The 20,463-nt window shown below is 29.3% G+C and overlaps 3 protein-coding genes across 3 annotated transcripts; 2 read left to right on the top strand and 1 right to left on the bottom strand.

The window, feature by feature from the left end:
- Positions 1-1,800: 1,800 nt before the first annotated feature.
- Positions 1,801-4,449, top strand: LOC107939477 (ankyrin repeat-containing protein ITN1). The gene is made up of 2 exons (XM_016872816.2): positions 1,801-2,689; positions 3,450-4,449. Exons 1-2 carry the CDS (start codon positions 2,105-2,107, stop codon positions 4,242-4,244), a joined length of 1,380 nt encoding a protein of 459 aa, XP_016728305.2. The 5' UTR covers positions 1,801-2,104; the 3' UTR covers positions 4,245-4,449.
- Positions 4,450-6,404: 1,955 nt separating this feature from the next.
- On the bottom strand, positions 6,405-7,410 carry LOC107915399 (40S ribosomal protein S5; the record flags this gene model as incomplete). Its single annotated transcript, XM_016844563.2, has 3 exons — positions 6,405-6,614; positions 6,736-6,939; positions 7,103-7,410. Coding segments are annotated over 3 exons (666 nt in total), but the record flags the coding sequence as incomplete, so codon positions are not given.
- Positions 7,411-14,730: 7,320 nt separating this feature from the next.
- LOC107939485 (ethylene-responsive transcription factor TINY) lies at positions 14,731-15,758 on the top strand. Its single transcript, XM_016872822.2, has one exon. It carries the CDS (start codon positions 14,938-14,940, stop codon positions 15,655-15,657), a length of 720 nt encoding a protein of 239 aa, XP_016728311.2. The 5' UTR covers positions 14,731-14,937; the 3' UTR covers positions 15,658-15,758.
- Positions 15,759-20,463: the final 4,705 nt, after the last annotated feature.

Here is a 20,463-nt window from a genome sequence, read left to right on the forward strand (position 1 = left end):
AATTATTTAAACTTATATAATTTGTAATTAAAGGTGTTCATGACCAGCAGCCCACTAGTTTCGATTGGTCTGATCCGCTTTGGACTGGCTTGAATTCATTGTTCAAAATTGTAAAATATATATAATTAATTTTAGGTTAATACTTATATATTTTTATAAATAGATTAAATAGAAAATACTATATTATATCTTAAACAATGAAATTCGCCATTTCCGCAGGTTGGACGGTTTGGAAAATTTTTAAAAACAAACCTAGGCCCTATCTATACAATTTAATCAAATCAAATCCTTTCACTCAACTATTTTTTTATCCATTTTATTCATTTGAACTTTTTAAAATTAAATATTTAGTCACTCTTCCGTTCGACTTTTGTTTTATTGGCCTGATAATAAATTTAGGCCATCAATGTTTGTACATTCTATCAAATTGATCCTAAATCTAAAAGGACAAATTTTATAAACATTGCTTGGATTGGACATGTGGCACTCCGAGAGATGCTAGAAAGACACCCATGGATGGTCCTTTGCTTCTCGTCTTTCAAATTGTCACCAGCTATCCAACCTCTCGGACGAACACCAACGTCAAACCAACTGCTACTATAGCCTAGCTATCCACTTTTCAGTCTAAACACTCATACAATTGTGAACACTCCTTTCAAAGGCTGTGAAGCTCTACCTGATAATAACAATATTGTATTGACTCAAAGGAATAACAGAATGAATCCCACCACATACATCTCCCACGCATTCCATAATAGCAACTCCTTAGTAACAATCTGTCATGTCACAACTATCAGACAAATGAGTATCTCATATAAATACCTTTCAAGATGAGGGAAAAAGGATCTTCTTTTGCATAGCAACCTTGAGCATTTACTCTTTACACCTAGGCTTCTCAGCCTTCGTAGCAATCTTACTCCTCTTGTCCTTCCTTGGTTCTCTACATATTTAAGTGAATTGAACTCCTTTCCATCACCCTGATCTCCTCTTTGTATCCTCCCTTATTGATACCACTCATCAACAAAAAATTATATTTTATATGTCGAAATATCAATAACAAGTTATAATAAATTATTTTCTTATATTTTTATCGAAATATAATAATACTAACGAATTTGAATACCATTTAAATACATATTTTAATTTTACAACATTATATTTAAAATGAATATTTTATATTCTTAAAAGCAACTTTCGAGAGTGCTAAAGCTTAAATCATGAACTAAACTTTTCATTACCACGTTTTAAAATCACTCATCCATTGTACTTTTAAAAAACGTTTTCAAAAAATAATACTAAACTAGCATTAGAGAATGGTGAAAGGGATTAAATCAGATTAGTCCTCTATTATAAAATAGGTAAAATTAGTTATCATACAATTAAAGAATAATTAAGTTAATATTATTGTTTAAATAATTATACAAAATTTATTTTTATTTGTAATTCAGCTTCAAACAAATAAATTTCATTTGCAAAACCACAAAAACTTTCAAAATATGAACTCTGCTAAACAGTAATTTACATATTTTAAACAGTATACGTTACCTCTATTAAAATTTGATCTTATTTGATTTTTTTTAATAATATAGAGATCAATTTCATCATGTCCTTGTAATTTAAGTGCCTATGGTTAAAGTACCATAAAGGCCCATATATTACGAGTTAGATTATATTTTACTTTTTCTACTAAAACAATGAAAAAATTAGTCCTGTACCTTAAACCAAAGAGTAAATTAGTTATTTCTGTTAAACATTTCATTAATTTATATTGTTAAAAACTGGCTGCAAGAATATCTAGACAATGCCATGTAATGTGTTATATATACCTTACGCCGATGTATAAAAACTAATTTTTAACAATTACTAATAACGTAAGTGGTAATTTTACCAAATACTTACCAATTGCTTTCACCCTAGAGAACTATGCAGGTTCTAGAGGAACCTTATCACGTCACAGTTATGGAGCTTATTACCTTATTGTCAATAATGTTGACCAATTAAGGTTGACTCTGCAATACAAAAGAGGTTCGTTCTTCCATGAAATTTTTGCATCAAAATTATTGAGTTTAACCCCCAAAAACCGCTTAAACAGCGAGTTTCCGCCATGGACGAGAAGCTATTCGAAGCTTCTCGCAAAGGCGAAACCTCAACTTTACTTCAACTCATCGAAGAAGATCCACTCATCCTCGAAGACAACACCCACCACGCTTCACTGGAGACTCCGTTGCACGTATCCTCCTCTCACGGCCACGCCGATTTCGTTCGCCAAATCCTCAAGCAAAATCCAGGTCTCGCCAAAACAGCGAATCGCAAAGGGTACACCCCACTTCACTTGGCCTCCGCGAACGGACACGTCGAAACGGTGAACGAGTTGCTGAAAATCGAAAGGGAGATCGGCGGCCACGAGCTTTGTAGAAGGAAAGATGATAAGGGCCGTGTTGCTTTGCATTTAGCGGTGATTAAAGGACGGGAAAGAGTCGCCGGAGAATTGGTAATGGCTTGCCCGGAATCTATTAAAGAGATTACTGACAAAAAGGAGACGATTTTGCATTTAGCTGGGAAGAATGAAAATGGATGTAAATTTGTTAAGGGTTTAATTGATGGGATTAAAGCTAAAGAGATGTTGAATTTGAAGGATGAAGATGGTAACACCGTGTTGCACTTGGCTGCTTTGAGGAAACAGCATGAGGTATATGTCTTGGTGACTTTGTATTTTAAAATTTTAGCTTTTATTTAATTTAGTTTGATTCGGGTTATTTTAAATTTCATTACTTTTTATTCGCGTGGTTCAGATTTTCAAGTCACGAAGAGAGAAAGAGAGAAATTATTTTTTAAAATTTTATTATTTAGGGTTAAAATTGTAATTTTAGTATACACTAACCTATAATTTTATAAAATTTAAAGGAGTCAAAATGATATTTTCCCATTTTAGGAGGCCCATTTGATCACCTCAAATTCGAATCATTTTGAGTTTCAGCTGTTTTGGAATCGGAGTTCAGGATTTCAAGTTAGATCATTGTGAGTTTTAGTCATTTCGAACCATTACAAGTTCTATCTATTTTAAAGTCAAATCACTTAGAATTTAAATTAGATTTTAGTTTAGGCTTGATGGCTTCAAGTTGTTAGCTTTTATGATTAAAATCAAGTTTAGGGTTCAAGTTAATGGGATTTGCTTTTTTATTTAAAAATTTTAATTCAATTGCGGACTTCATTTGTATCTTCCTTCAAAATTTGCATAATATTAAATATATTTATTGAGTTTATTATGATTTTTTTCTCAAGATAATATGATGTTATGGATTTATTGATGACAAGTTTTTAGGGAAAATGCTGACACACTAAACTATTAGATTAGAATTTTTTAAATCTAGATTTAATTTTAAGGACTAAATTTTGATTATTGTCAAAGTACATGTACTAACAATATAATTTTAAACTTTTTTATGCAGGTAATGAATTTACTACTACAACAACCTGAACTTGATGTGAACGCAGTGAATTCCAATAATCTAAAGGCTTTGGATATATTGCTAAAAGGTCCAAAGCAATCAAATGATGAAGAGATTGCCCACATGCTCCATCTTGCAAGCATGCCAAAACTCGAAAACCAAGTATTAACCGACCCATCTCGACCTAACAATGCAGTGGTCGATGCAGTGGTCGAAGTAGACATGACGATGAAAGACTCAACCTCGAAAAAGAATAACGTGGATTCTTTCAAATGGCTCGAGGAAATGCGAAGAGGTACCACGGTAGCGGCAGTACTAATAGCTACTGTGACATTCGAAGTAGCATTGAATCCTCCTGGGGGAGTTTGGCAAGACGGGGGAAATGTAGATTCGAACGTGGATAGGCCGCTTACGGGGAACCACATACAAGGCAAATCAATTGCGGGAGAAGTCACGCCGAAGAGCCTAACTTGGTTCTTGGTGTGGGACTCCATTGGATTCTTGGCATCCATGAATATTATAGTAATGTTGACGATCCCTTCGAAGCTCAAAGCGAATTCAATCCGATGGGAGTACGTTCGGTTAATGATGTGGTTTGTGATTGCTTCCGTTCATATGGTCTTCCTATACGGTGTCCAATTGACAACTCCTTCGTATATTTTCCAACGAGCAGTGATAGCGCCTTTCGTGTTCTTTTACGGTGTTGTCGGTTTATTAGCCCTCCGTTCAGGGTGGTCGCTAGTGACCGATTGGCGCAACCTAGCTAAAGAGATATGGAATAAGAAAAAAAGATAAAACAACATTTTGCAACAGACAACCATAACAAACATAATACTGCACTAAAGATTATGCAGATTAAGTTGTTGTAGCATATTAGAGGTTACCGGTTGTTTAAACACGTAATATTCTCTTATTTAAGTATTTGAAGGATTTGTGTTTAATTAAAAAGTTATTGTTCTATCCATTAATGGTAAAATAAAAAACTCCGTAATTAAATTTATAATTATCTCAGAATGCAAAAATTAATTATCCATAATTAAATAGCAATTTACATTGTTATATAGTTATAGAAGTATATGGATCCATAATGAAAATGATACTTTGGGGTTTAAACTTGAAATCCCATAAATCATTATTTCGGCAATAAATTTGGTCGGCCCAAAGGAGTCCTTAGCCCATTAATGATACTATAATTGGCACTTGGGGAGGAAAAATAAATTATACATTATAAGTTCTTATTACATTTGTTCTTTTTTATATAAGAAATAGAATTATCCATAGCCCCTCCCCAATCTTTAAATAGGAAATAACGCGCTTTATTGCACTCGAACCCACGTTCTCTTACACTGACAACAATATTGATGCCAATCGAGCTAAGACTCAATTGGTTAAAAAAATTTTGTACCTTTTTAAAAACACTTTTCTTATCCTACTCATATAAATGCTTAAATTTGAACAAAGAAAATAGGAAAAGAGTGCACAATCATATCATCAATAAAAACATAATTCTCATAAAAAAATCAACAAAACAATTTGAAAAAAATCATAAAAAAATAGAAAAAAAAAGAATTATTAAAAAAATATCTAACACAAAACATAGAAAAAGGGTTTGGTTTGGCCATTCATTATGTATAGGATAAAAAACCAAAACACAAAATAAAGCCAAGCTATAGCTTTTCTACCCTTAGGGTGCGTTTGGTTCGCTGTATTGGATTAGAGGTGTATTGGATTAGAGGTGTAATAGCAAATCAACTGTTTGGTTAAATGTAATGGAATAGAGGCGTAATAGTAATCTTGTGTTTGGTTGAATGGAATAGAGGTGTAATAGCATAATGGAAAAAACTAAAATGACTAGAATACCCTTAGCATAAATTTGTTTTGGTAAATGATTATTGTTATTGTTATTTAAATTTTAATAAGATTATTATTATCAGTAATAAATATTTTAATCATATTTAAACATAATTATTATTAAATATATTTTAATTAAAATATATAATTTAATAAAATTCTTATAATTAGCAGAAATTTGTTTTGGTAAATTATTATTGTTATTGTTATTTAAATTTTAATAAGATTATTAATATCAATAATAAATAATTTAATCATATTTAAACATAATTATTATTAAATATATTATAATTAAAATATATAATTTAATAAAATTCTTAATAATTAATATTCTTATATGAATTTACTCAAATCATAATATATGATACTGTAAAATATAAATTAACATAATTATTATTAAATATATTATAATTAAAATATATAATTTAATAAAATTCTTAATAATTAATATTCTTATATGAATTTACTCAAATCATAATATATGATACTATAAAAGAAAATATGAAATAATTAATATTAAATATATTTTAATTAAAATATATGATTTAATAAAATTTAAAATAATTATAACTAATAAATTATATTTCCAACTGAAACAAGCCAAACAACATAAGCAGTATTAGAACGGGGATTATTAAATCGACTTTTGTAGTATAAAGTTCCAAAAAAAATTTCTTTATCTGTAGATAGAGAGAATCATGTTCATAAAACATATAAAATTTGACGTTGATGAACTGCAGTCTCTTCCATTGTTAATGCAGGTTGAAAGGCTTGATTTCAATAGTGTTACGGCCTTTGTATTTAACTTCAAACAGAAGTTTGTACAATTGCTCCAATTAATATTTTTTTCTTTGCTTCTATTGGCTGGGTTAGAAATTCATAACAATGTTTTTGAAAGACTTGTATAATTTCATCTGCTCAATAATTGGAAAAACTCAATTTGATTTCTTCCTTTAATTGTCTCTTTTTTAAGTACTAATTATCAGCAACAGGCAGGGCGATTTAATGTGGTCAAAACAACCACATCAAGCACTCTCATCTCTTTGTTTGCAGCAAAGATGAACTCAACAGCTTCAAACCATGGCAAAATAAGTACAGCATATATAACCAAAACAGGATATGCTTTCTTCAATAACATCTCAACTTAAATAACGGAACATTCATATTATGTTCGGAACACAAAATAGGTAACTTATAAAGTACTGAATAAAAAACAGAAGTGTCCACTGCCATGGTTTATGCAAAGTCCTACCAATTCCTAAACGATTGGCCTTGGCAACTCTCTCGATTTCGTCCTTCTTCTTGATGGCATAGCTGCACAAACAACGCGAGAATGATGAAGCAAGCTGTGGTAAATAAATGGGATTGCAAGGACAGTTCCTAGTTTCAAAGCAAAATAAGGTTTAAACACGGGAGTTCAAAGGCTGTTATTTACCTGTTAGATGATCCCTTTGCTGCGTTAATAAGCTCATCAGCCAAACATTCAGCGATAGTTTTAATGTTTCTGAATGCAGACTCACGATTACCAGTGGTGAGGAGATAGATGGCCTGATTCACTCGACGAATAGGAGAAATATCAACAGCCTGACGCCTCACAACACCAGCAGAACCAATACGAGTAGCATCTTCACGAGGTCCACTGTTTTATCAATCAAAAATCAACAAGGATTATCAAAGATTGATCCAACAAAGATAACCCAGAATTGGAAGATGTTTTAATTAACATCATCTGCTACTTTAAAGATTAAAGTCAGCTAGTGATACATTTGAAAAAGGAAATTCTTAAAGGTCATATAGGCCACCTGTTGATAATGGCATCAACAATGACTTGAATTGGGTTCTGATCAGTCAGGAGATAAATAATTTCCATAGCATGCTTCACAATCCTGACTGCCATAAGTTTCTTTCCATTGTTTCGGCCATGCATCATCAATGAGTTTGTAAGCCTCTCAACAATGGGGCACTGAGCCTTTCTAAAACGCTTAACTGAGTACCTCCCAGCAGTGTGTAAAACATATGATAGATTATACACTACTCCACATGTAAAACATTCAACTAAAAGGTTACATGGTACTTTTGCCTCAACTAAACCTATATCCAAAACCACACATTAGAATTTCTCAACAAACAAGGCATAATAAGATCCAGAAATACTGAAAATCGAACATCTTGAAGATTATAAATGCTACTTTTTAAGTAACTTCAGATCAAAACTAAAATCCAAAAATCAAGTGACTTTAGATCAAAATTAAAATCCAAGAAAAGAGAAACAGCATAAAACAAATATTCAAACAAAAGCAAGAAAAGTTGTATAAAATGAATTGATCTAATGAAACAGAAACTCCAAAAAATGAGAATGCAATAGATCAGAAGTTCTCCGCAGTTGTCAAGATTATTAATCAGCTGTTCATTTTTAATGCGTGGACAGTATCCTCAGAGACCATTTCACAATTAAAACTCCTGCTTGGCCACGACAAAACAGAAAGTTCAGCCACAGAACTTCTTGCTTAGAAATTAAAATCCACCATGTAATTACGATATTATAAACTCAATCATACTTTATCATTATATAACGGCTTCACCACACATGAAGTTTGAATGGCGAAATAAAGGGAAAAAAAACAGAAGCCTAATCCACGCAGTTTTAACTTTCTACTCCAAACTAGAGTTATTTCAACAGACAACTGAAGGATACAAGATAGAATGATAATGCAGGAGAATTGATAATTTATCCCCAAAAAACCCCTAATTTCAACAGACAAAACCCACCATAGTTGAAGAACACAAATCTGTTTTTTGTCGACAAAACAATCATGAGGAAGAAAATTAAAAATCCAAATTAAGTAAAAAAAAGAGAAGAAGCACTTGCCGCTTCTGTTGATGTTGGTGAAAGATGCCAAGATGCCAAGATGAAAGTCGGCGAAAGATCTGAGCGGGTGGAGGTTTGGTTCGGTGGCAACTTCTGTTGATGTTGGGAGGGGGAGGGAGAGGGAGAGGGAGAGGGAGAGGGAGAGGGAGAGGGAGAGGGTGGGGTAGAGAACGATTTCTGCTGGGAAGGGTAAAACAGACACCGATTAGCTAATCCTTTCTTTTGGAAGGGATTGGAAATCAACGTTGAAGCAGAGAAAATGAGGATTGCGTACGTAACGTAATAGGCCCGTATTAGGGCAATACACCTAACCAAACATGGGATTAAGTGGGCCCACCGATTAGGGGTGTATTGGCTATGCCAATACACCAAACCAAACATACTCAGGGTTTTGGTTTTACTAGTAGAAGATAAATGAAATTTTATTATTTTAGAAAAAGGGTAAATATAAAAATTATACATAAATTTTGTTTTAATGTGCAAATTGATACAAATGAACTTTTATCTAGTATAACTATACATATGAATTTTTTATTGTAGTTCAAATATACACATGCAACTCTGATTTTGATTCAATTATTTACATTTAAATAAATAAATAAATATATTAATTTATTTTAATATTAAAAAATATAATTAGTATATGCAACATGTTAATGTAAAATAATGTTATATCAATAATTATGTTAGTGGTTTGTAAAAAATGGATCAAATTAACATTTTAATGTATAAAAGTGCACAAAATCAAAGTTAATGTATGTTAGCAATATTATGGCATGTGCTATATTGATTGGTTGTCGTTTTTTAGCTTTTTAGGTGAAATGATCACAAAGAAAAGTAAAACTGTAAGAAAAAGTATCAAATTACACAACATGTACATGTTGAGGGTTAAATTTATTTTGGAATAAATACTAAATCGAAATGATTTATAAATATTGAGAGTTAAAGTTGCTACCATGCCAATTTTAAAAGCTGCCACCATTACCCAACAGCGACCAAAAAAGATAAAATTGAATCGTTAGGAGACCATTTTTTAACTTTTTATAATTGGATGACCAAAACTTTTTTACTAATAGTTTAGTGATCGAAAAAGAAATTTACTAAGAATTGGGTGACTATTAGTGTAATTTACCCGTAAATTTAAAAATAAAGGAAAATGGCATAAAAAACAAATTTATTTCATCAATTAGATTCTTAGTTTTTAACAGCTCACAAACATGGTATTGATTTGAGACACTTTTGTAGTTTTGTTATATGAGGAAGAACATTAACTTGGGTAAGAGAATTTAGGCCATTGTTTTTTTTTGCTAAATTCAAAGACTAGTAGTTTTTTTAGGTTTTGTCATTTAAGAATAGGATTGTTTGTTTGTCACCATAAATTTGATAGATAAAAATTAAATTTGAGATTAAAAAAATTATAAATTTATATTTTTGTCAAAATTATAAATTTAGTTACAAGTAAGAACAATCCTATTATAAATCCTGACTATATCTATTCTTTTTGACATATTGCTTAAAATTATCCATAGCCCTCCCCAACCCATAAATAGGAAGATAATGCGCTTCAATGCACTTGAACCCACGACCTCCTCTATTGGCAACAATACTCATGCCATCAACATAAAATCGGTACCTCAACGTTTATAATGTTATTAGTTAGTTTAAATATTTTATTCTAATTAAAATGTTAACGTGAATTTTTAGAATTGTTAACATCGTTAAAATCATTTATAAAATTCAAGTTCATTATATTGTCATTTTTTGTCACGTGATTTTTGAGTGAGTACATTTTTTTTTAAATTTAGAATGTCACACCAGTAGCTTTAATAGATTAATTTTTTAATCCAAAAAATAAATTGAGTACATACTTAAAAATAAAAATATAAGATGAAAATTTAAAGATATAAAAAATACAGAAACTCTGAACATACTGTTTAGTAAAAATAATTAATATAAAAGTAATTCAAATGAAGAGGAAATAAATAATTAAAATATATTAAAAAATAACCTTCCGAATTAATCTCTTCCAATCATGTCATTATCATGTTGGAGTGATTAAAAAGAAAGTCCAAGGACAAACGATGATAATCACATGACAATGAAAGCATTTTGATGTTTAATTTTTCTTTAAAAATTTTAATATATTATACATTAGGAACATTGATTTTAATTTCATTAAATCAACGACACTTGGTAATTTTTTTTGGCAGGTTAAACTCTACCAATACAAATTTAGATTTCGTATATTATACATTAGGAACATTGATTTTAATATAATTATATATACAAATTTGTTCACCGACCGACTGATCGACTCATTCTTTGCTAGACTTGGGTAAGAATAGTTTCCTCTCAAGCTGCCCTAACTCGGATATTTAGTACATTATTAGTGAAGTTCAAAAACTCCACAAATATGACAATTTTTAATTTAATTGTGGAGTTAAATAAATATACCGTCAATATGCTAAATAATAACCCTAAATATTAATACGAAAGTATATTTATTAATAGGGCAACGTACTTTTTTTATTCCACAAACAACCTTAAAAAATTGATATGTGCCTCTTTTTTTAAATATTTTACTATACTCTTATAGGACACTTGTCAACCCTCTAACTCTACTGATGGAGTCTAAAAGCTCCACAGACAATGTAATAACAATTTCCCTTATGAGTATTATATTAGTTTTTTAAAATCGAGTCACTGCCCAACTTGACTCAGCTCATAAACATCCATGTATACTATAAAACTTTAATTTTGTGCAATTTTACACATGAAATTTTCAATTGATTCAATTTTTACAAATCACTGGCACAATTATTAATATACAACCATTTACCTTTATATATTGCATATTTATCTAATACGTAAATAAATTGATGTATTTATTATTTAAATGTGTACAATTGAATCAAAATTAAAATTTCATATATATAATTGCACCAAATAAAAATTCACGTATCAAATTACACATTGAATCAAAATTGTTAAAAAAATTATAAAATCAAAGATATTCTAAAACCATTCATGGCTTTGCATTTTCTTTGATTTATTTATTTTCTAATAAGTCATTTTCAATGTTTCAAGCATTCCAAAATAAGTAGAATATTGGAAAAGTCACAGTGTACGTGTTCTTCTTCATTTTAATTAAGGATATTACTTTTTTTCAAGAATTGGATCCGTGATATGATATGAATAATTCAACAAATAAGCTTTTGATTAAAGTGTTAGACTCGTAAAAACAATATCTAATATAAAATTTAGATATGGAAGTATATTTAAATCCATCGATTTATTGAAATATTTAAATCTTATGGTTTTGATCTTTCAAACTAGCACACAAATAGTTCAGAGAACGTGACTCTCTCTTTTCTAAAGATAAGATGTTAAAAAAAGTTACGTGTGTGTAATTTGGGAACTATAACCCTAATATATATAACTTTTGCACATTAACCCCAATTTCTAATTAGCCCGTCATTAATTAGAAATTAGTTACTAGACCATCTACACATATTTGGCCTGTACTTTATTTAATAACTAAAGTCTAATAAACCTTAATCAAATTATACCACTTTTAAATTGGGCTAACTTTTTATGATAGTAAATAATAATATGTACTTACTCTTCTTATATATGTGATGTCCATATTTTCCAATATAAATCACTCTCGAATATATTGTTATTTCATGGATTCCATTTATTGTAATTCATTCATATATGAGTTGAGAGGGTAAGGGTAACATCGGTGTACTCGTTTAAAGGTTGAGTTATTTGTCTAAATTTGAAGTTGAGTCTAAAATTTAGGAGGATTGGGACAAAAATAATAAGTTTGAAAGATGGGTTTAGACAAAAAAAATTGAATTTGTTTAAAATATAAGTTGGACTCGAGCTCAAACATTCAAAGCTTGACCCCAACCTGACTTGTTTTCTAAGTGTAATATATTATAGGGTAAACTACATTAGTAGTCACTTAACTTGAAAAGTTACAAAATGGTCACCCGACTATTCAATTTTGTCTTTTTTTAGTCACTCAACTATATTATATTTTTGGGTGTTTCTATTTTTACATTAGCTAGTTGGTGATAAATAAAATAAAATTGAATAGTCAGGTGATCATTTTGTAATTTTTCATAGTTAAGTGACCAAAAAAATTGTATTAATAGTTATGTGACTATTTTGTAACTTTTCATAATTAGATAACAAAATAAAACCATGATTGTGTTACGTCTATTGTAGTTTACCCTATATCATATTATATTATTTTTGCACATTATATAGTTTGTAAGGCATCGTCATTAAATTATATTAATATATATAAATATTATGATATAAACATTTTAAATATATATTATGTTTGATTATATTTAAAATATTAAATATTTAATTAAAATAGTTTAAATATTTTTTATAAATAATACGGGTGGATCTAAAATGAGCTTCGATTAGCCATTTACAAATATAAGTGAAATTTGACAAATTTTGAGACATATATTTTAGACTAGGTTGAGCTTAAACAAGCATAAAGTGTACTAATATCATGCATAAATCCAATATGAACCCAATCAATGAATACCTTTAATTGTAGGATATAATAAAGAAAAATTAAATAGATAAAAAGAATGGGATGCGTGGCAATTTTTTTAACCACATGTGAAGTTAAAAGAGTGCATTGACAGTGTACCAACTACAAATCTTTAATATAGACATATATATATAGTTAATATTCGATATGTTGTCATTGGAATATTTTGACATGTTTAAGGGTCGGATTATCTGTCCAAATTTAAAAGTCCACTGAAAACTTGAAAATGTTTAGATAAAAATATTAAATTCAAAAAATTAACTTAGGCAAAAAAAACTAGTAAAATAAAAATATATAATTACTAAATATTAAATAAAAATAATTATAGCTTTGAAAAATTAAAAAAATGTATATGTCCGGGCCTAAATAGATTTGGTTATCCATTAATAAATATAGACAGATTTTGGTAAAATTTGAGTCTAGTATTTTGAACTGCATTGAGCTTAGGCAATTATGTACAATATTGATACCATGCATGGATCCAACTTGAATTTGGTTAAACTCGACTCATGAACATCTCCATCATTGAGTTGTAAAAGTATAAAAATAATAATATTTAAATATTATAGGCATTAGAGTTTGATTTAGATCTCAACCAACCCATTCCGTCTCCCAATTATTTTATATATTGTTATAAATAGTAATTTGAACTTTCAAGCTAACCCCATTAAAAATTATGAAAAATAAAATAAAAATAAATGGCATCTCATCCTATTATTTGCTACAAATGATAGCATGTCTAAAGAAGATTAGACCATCGAATGTGGATCAACCACATATAGCAAAGCTTTGAGGTCAACAAAATGGTTAAAAACACATCATGTAAAATCTAGTCCCCAAATTTAACATTTTTTTCACATTAGTCTCAAAACATAACATTTTCAATTTGGTCACTAAAATTAGATTTCGGTAAAGTGTGATGATGTGGCACTTTAATATATATATATATAGGTGATGACGTGGCACTGTGATGATGTGGAACTTTTAAAATTAGATTTCTTTAAAGTATTTTGTACTTTTATAGATTATATATAGGTGATGACATGGCACTCTACGAATGTGTCACATCATCACGCTTTAATGAAATTCAAGTTCATGAATCAAATTGATTTTTTTTGTTAAATTCTAAGATTAATATGGACAAAAAAATCTAAAAACCAAATTGAAAAATAACCAACTTATGTTATATCATGCTATTAAACTCGTTAGTTGAGATATAAATAAATGTGGATATACGTAAGAGGTCCCTCTATTATTAAATGATTCAATTTAGTCCATGTGCTACTAAAAATAATCAAATTAGGTCAAATTATAATAGAGTTATCATTTATTGTTTAGAAAAGCTAACATTTTTGAAGTTTTTATGATTTTGTAAATGAATTTTTTTTGTTTGGAATCGAACTGCAATTGAAAAACAATAATTTTCAAGATATTTTATATAGAATAAATGTTAGCACTATTACAATTGAACTTATTTGATTATTTTTAATAGTTTTGGGACTAATTTGATCCAATCCCTATATTAAGGGATCTCCAAGGTACTTTAACTTTGAATAAATCGTTATTACTAATATATTATCCGAGATAATCTCAAAATTATACATGTTATTTGATTCAATGTGCAATTTGATACATGAATTTTAATTTTGATTCATACACATTTAAAGAAATAAATTCATCAACTTATTTTTATATTAGATAAATATAATTATTTGTGTATATAATATATATAAACGTAAAATGATGTGTTATATCAATAACTATGTTATAAATTGTTAAAATTAAATTAAATTAAATCAAAATTTTATGTATAAAATTATTTGACCAAAATTGAGGGATAATTTTAAGATTTAACCCCTATTATTACAATTATTATACTATTGGTATTAAACAAATCATTATTTAAATCACTGAGATATCGTTAAAAATCCATGGTCGGTCGAGTTGGTCCGTTATATTACCGTGAGAAAATTACTTATAAAACGCCTACGTTTTGCCTCAAATTTCGTTGTTTCCTTCCACTTTCCCTCTCTTTCCTTTCTCTCTTTCCTCTCATTTCCTTTTTTCTTTTTCCTCTCTTAGAAAACCCACCAAGAAAAAAAAACCCTAACTGCATTTTTTGTCTCCATAAACTCATAAAAACTTGCATGATTTACATAGTACTAGCATTATATTAAAAAAAGGCAATGGCTGACTCACCAAACTCGGAATCTGAGTTGATCACTCGCGGCAATAAGTCTTATGATGGTAAACAGAGATCGGGAACTGACCCGGTACCCGAAAAGCGTCGTCCGAGGGATAGTATTAGTAAACACCCGGTTTACCGTGGGGTCCGAATGCGGGCGTGGGGTAAATGGGTATCCGAAATCCGTGAGCCCCGAAAAAAGAGCCGGATCTGGTTAGGTACTTACTCGACGCCGGAAATGGCGGCACGTGCTCACGACGTTGCCGCGTTGAGCATCAAGGGTAACTCGGCGATCCTCAACTTCCCTGAACTCGCTGAGTTGTTGCCGCGTCCGGTTTCTAACTCGCCCCGTGATGTCCAAGCCGCCGCCGCTAAAGCAGCCGCAATGGAGTTTTTAAGTAATAATACTAATAACAACGTCGATGCTACGACGTCGTTTTTGTCTTCTTCGTCTTCGTCATCGATGAACATGGATGACGTGTCGACACCTGAGGAGCTGAGCCAGATAGTGGAGTTGCCGAGTTTAGGGACAAGTTACGAATCTGTTGAGTCAGGGACGGAGTTCGTGTGCATGGACCCGGTTGACGGGTGGCTGTTGAATCCCAGTGGCATGCCTTGGTATTATGAAGATAATAATGGGTATTTCGGGGATGAAATTCCAATGCAAATGCAAGAAAATACAATTACAAATGGGTTTAGTCCTTTACTATGGAATCATTAAGGTCAAATTATCTCCTTAGCCTACGAAAAATTTTGAAATTTAGTATTTAAATTTAAAAATTTTAAATTCTTTTAAGATTTTCAATTAAAAATTTTAATCAATTTGTTCTTACTTTTAACCATGCTTAATTACCGAGTCCATAATAATTTGCTTTTATAATTAATATGATTGCTTAAACAGAGAGGGGTAATCTTGGCCCTTAATAAAAAATATGTCCTTGAAAGTCACTGTACAGTAAAATTATATTTAGTCCTTTAAAAAATAAAAAAAAATTATAATTTAATTTCAACCTCAATTACAAAGTTAAAAGAGTTCTCTGGATTTCCTCCTACTTAAGAATATCAATGTCAGAGTTTGACAAAACCAGAAGAAAAAATCTCAAATTTCGTTCAAGAAAATATTGCTCATTGGTGCATAATCCTAAATAAATAAATAAAAAGTATGCTTTTTGACCAAATTGCCCTCATCTATATTCTCAAATCCTGAATTTGTATTTGATACCTTAAAATGTGTATAATATTTCATACCAAAGTGAATTAAAAAATATATATACCTTGCCTGGTTAGGAAGAGTTATGCTTAGAGAGATTTGATGTTTTATTGTTTTAGCAATGTGGTCCATAAGGATAATGCTAGAACCTTTGAGCTTTTTGGCATACAATTGTTTTGCTTTCATTGGTTTTTGTTTTTCTAAGAAACAAGAACAATAGTTATTTATAAGGAGATACAAAGCTTGGAGAAGAATTTTTCTTTTCACTTTTTCAATAAATTAAAAGAAAAAGGGTCAAAGATATTGGGTTAACTTTTTAATATTTATTTTATTTGTTCTTTTTTGTATAATATTTAAAATTACTCATAATCCCTCTCCAACTCTTAAATAGTAGAATAAAATGTTTCAGCGCACTTAAACTCACGTCCTCTTGCACTGACAATAATGTCGATGCCGATCAAGCAAAAATTCAATTGGCACATTAGCGTTATTTTTACTATCTATGTTTATGTTAAAATTTAAACGGGCTAAAATAATATTTAGTCTTTGAAAATTTTTAGGTCCATAACAGTATCTGAACTTAAATTTATTTTTTTATTTGGTCTCTAAATTCAGATTTTGTTAATGTATGATGTTACTTTATCACCTTAAAAATTGTTAAAATATATATTATATTTTTTAAATTTTCAAGCGATTTACACGTTATCACATTTTAACGGAATCCAAGCTGAAAAAAATTATTAAATTCTAAGATTAAACTAAAAATTAACTTAAATTAAAATAAATTTGTAGTTTGATTAAGGTTATGTTGATTTTAGGATGGACAAGTGTGAGGAGTAACTAAAGCTGATATGATTTTTTTAGTCTTTCAATCTTCAAGACTTTTAATTGAATTATGAAAAGGCTAAAGTCAAAATTTTCACATGCGATTAACGATGTGATTTTGTTTGATTTATTTATTAATTAATTTCCCTGATTTCTGAAAACCACATCTTTATCTTATTTTATTATTTTTAAGAGGATACAAGTGAATTAATTATTACCACATATAATTAGATTCATAATTAACATATATTTAAATTAAAATTAAAATAAATTTAAACATGAATCACGTTTAATGAGATTTAAATTAAAATAAATTTGAACCATTCGTGAATATGATTTTAAATCTTTTATGATTCTATGCAATTAAAGTTGTCACACATTTTTGACCTTTTATTTTTTAATATAGATAAAAATATTTAACGAAATAGTTTTTAAATATATTTTTTGTAAAATTTTAATTAATTAAAGTATTTAAAAATAAATTTAGTGGAACAGAGATAATAACTTTTTGGATCAAAATTAAATTAATTAATTGATGTGCTTTTTATATTGAAAAATGTGGGGAAAGTACAAATTGACAGATTCATCCATAGAAAAATTAAGGGGAAAAAAACCTTTAATACTTTTTTTTTCTTTTTTGTGTGTGTGATAAATAAAGGAAAATAACATCAAAGTAAATTAAGCAAAGACACCACTAATTTTGTATTGTTGAAAGAACTCTGAGACCTCGATTGGTGCAATACAAAAAATCTGCAGCGTTGACCTCAGTTAAGCTCAACTTGATTAGACAATCAGCAACTAAATTATATTCTCAACCACTGTAATTAAAATACATTATCAAATAATTTAAAAAATGAAAATAAATATAAATATTAAAATTTTTTAACTAATTCATACTCAATATCAATATATTTATCACATGACATTTTTATATGCCTTCAGTCAATAACATTCATTCAATTTTTTTTCCTTCCAAAAATTAAATTTTTAAATATAAATGTGTAAAATTAAAAGTACTCTATGTTATATTTAGGGTAAATTGCACACAAGGTCACTAAACAATTAAAAAATTTACGTTTTGGTCACTCAACTTCAAAAAGTTACAAAACCGTCAATAAACTATTCAAAAAATTTCATGTAAGTCACCGAGCTACTAAAGTCGTTGTTGTATATGGCCTTCTCTGTGCACATTGTCTGCACCAATCAAAAGCTCTTCGTCCTCTTCTCTTTTAAAATTCAATTTTTTTTTCATGAAATAGTTTTAAGCATCATGAATCTGTGAACTAAAATCTAAATATTTTTTTCTCCAATCTTCAAGACTGGCCATTAGATTGACTTGGATCTAAGGTATGCTCTTCTATTTCTCGATAAGTACTAATCCATTGTACCGAATGTCGAATTGTCGCTTAGAGTTTGCTAGTCATACTTAAAGAATAAGAAGAAGAAGAAGAAGAAGAAACTTAACAAGTCAGTGACTTAAATGAAAACTTTCAAATAGTTCAATGATCATTTTGTAATTTTTTGAAGTTAGGTGACTAAAATAAAAATTTACAAATAGTTTAGTGACCATGGGTGTAATCTACCCTTATATTTATTAGTAATTTATATATGTCCATGCTTTACACGCTAACGGAAAAAAAGTTGGACAAGTAATATTTTGGATTAGTAATTAGTACATTGATAGTATATATTTTTTATTCCACAAGTTGTTTTAAAATTTTATTACGCGCTTCTTCTTCTTTTTTAATATTTATTTTTAAATATTTTATTATATCTTATAATACACAACCTTCTAACCTTATTTGTACTGTGGTTGTGATGAAATGAGTTTTCCATGCCACATTTTTCATGTTTCATTGAATGAAATTAATTTCTCTTGTGGGCTTTTCTTGATTTTTAATTATTAATTTACGAATTTTTTCAAATCCTAGAAACAAATTTCGAATACATTAATCAATAGCCATGTGATCTGCTAATAAAATATTCAACCCACAATTTTAATAATCATATACTTAAAATTTTCAAAAGGTTTTTTAATAACCAAATTAGTCAAATCATCAATTTTTAATTTCATCGATCGGTTCGATTTTAATTAAATAAATTGTTATTTTTTTATAAAAATTTAAATATATATTTTTAAAATAAAAAATCGATTCAATTAGTTTTTAATCTGATTCAACCGATTCAAAACTATTCGCTCAAAAATTAATTCAAAACCGGTTCAACATTTTATCCGAACTGACATCTCAGTCGATTTTCTATCCAGTTTGTCTGATCCGACTTAAAATTTTTAATAATCATGGATCTAAAAAAATGTTCCTCAATGTTGTTAAATTTAAACTAGTAGTCCATCAATCAAATCACTAAATCTTGATTCAACCGGTTCAATAGTTTATTTTAATTTTAATTAATTAAATTATTAGAATTCATATAAAAAAATAAAACCATTTTGTAATACCAATTTTGCCAGGTCTGCATAAAATAATACACGGCCCAACAAGTACAGGCCCAAAGCCTAGGCTTTGCCCTAGCCCGATTTCGGCATGGCCCAGCGCAAGTATTCAGAAGCAGTAGCCATTAGCCGCATTCTGCTCAATGCTCCCATGTAACACCCCCTAACCCCGAACCATCGCCGGAACAGGGTTATGAGGCATTACCGGACATATCAGACAGTTTACAAAAAAAAATTCTTAAATAACTACAAACATATTGAAATAAAATCATAAATTCATATGTTTATTTACTATTGACTTCATCTCTTTTTTTTTATAAATTTTATAAAAATTTCGGTAGCATTTCTGCTTATTTTTACATAGAACCCCCTGTAATTAAAACCATATCTTTTCCAAATATAACCAAATCAACCAATTCATTCCACATTCACATTTTCTATTCTAATTACTTCTAATCAAACTCAATCAACATAATATCAATTTAAAATTTAACAAGGTAATAAATAAATCAAAATAGATAAACTTCTTTCATAATAATTCATAAATTTTTAATACTAACATTTTTTTAACCATTTATATTAAAACATAACAACCTTTATACACATCCTATGTACATGCCACATTACCCAAAGGAAAATATACATCACCAAAGTTATGCTGAAGTCGGGATTAATCTGGATGCTGAACCGGGACCTTTGACTTCTATCGACCTGCGCACGGAAACAACCGTACGCTGAGTATTTCATACTCAGTGGTATTACCATAATTCAAATTATAACAATAATAAACATGTAATGCATAATTCGTATATACAATTTAAATTCAATATTTCAACAATAGCAATTCATCAACCAATATCGTATATCCACAATTTGAGTTTGAATAAATCATGAACCTTAGGTTCATTTCTCAATCTCATTTCACATTTCAATTCACAATTCAACTTTTTCATATCATTACAATAGCTCGTTTGACCAACTCGTTCGGTTTATCATTTCATCATTTACCCTATTAACAAAACTCGGACTTTGGCAGATAC

The sequence above is a fragment of the Gossypium hirsutum genome, chromosome D08 (assembly GCF_007990345.1).
Source record: "Gossypium hirsutum isolate 1008001.06 chromosome D08, Gossypium_hirsutum_v2.1, whole genome shotgun sequence".
NCBI lineage: Eukaryota > Viridiplantae > Streptophyta > Magnoliopsida > Malvales > Malvaceae > Gossypium > Gossypium hirsutum.

Excerpts from the sequence above, each read along its gene's own strand:
- LOC107939477 (XM_016872816.2), top strand. The coding sequence starts at position 2,105 with ATGGACGAGAAGCTATTCGAAGCTTCTCGCAAAGGCGAAACCTCAACT. Across the intron at positions 2,690-3,449 it reads CTTTGAGGAAACAGCATGAG|GTAATGAATTTACTACTACA; the intron begins GTATATGTCTTG and ends TTTTTTATGCAG.
- LOC107939485 (XM_016872822.2), top strand. The coding sequence starts at position 14,938 with ATGGCTGACTCACCAAACTCGGAATCTGAGTTGATCACTCGCGGCAAT.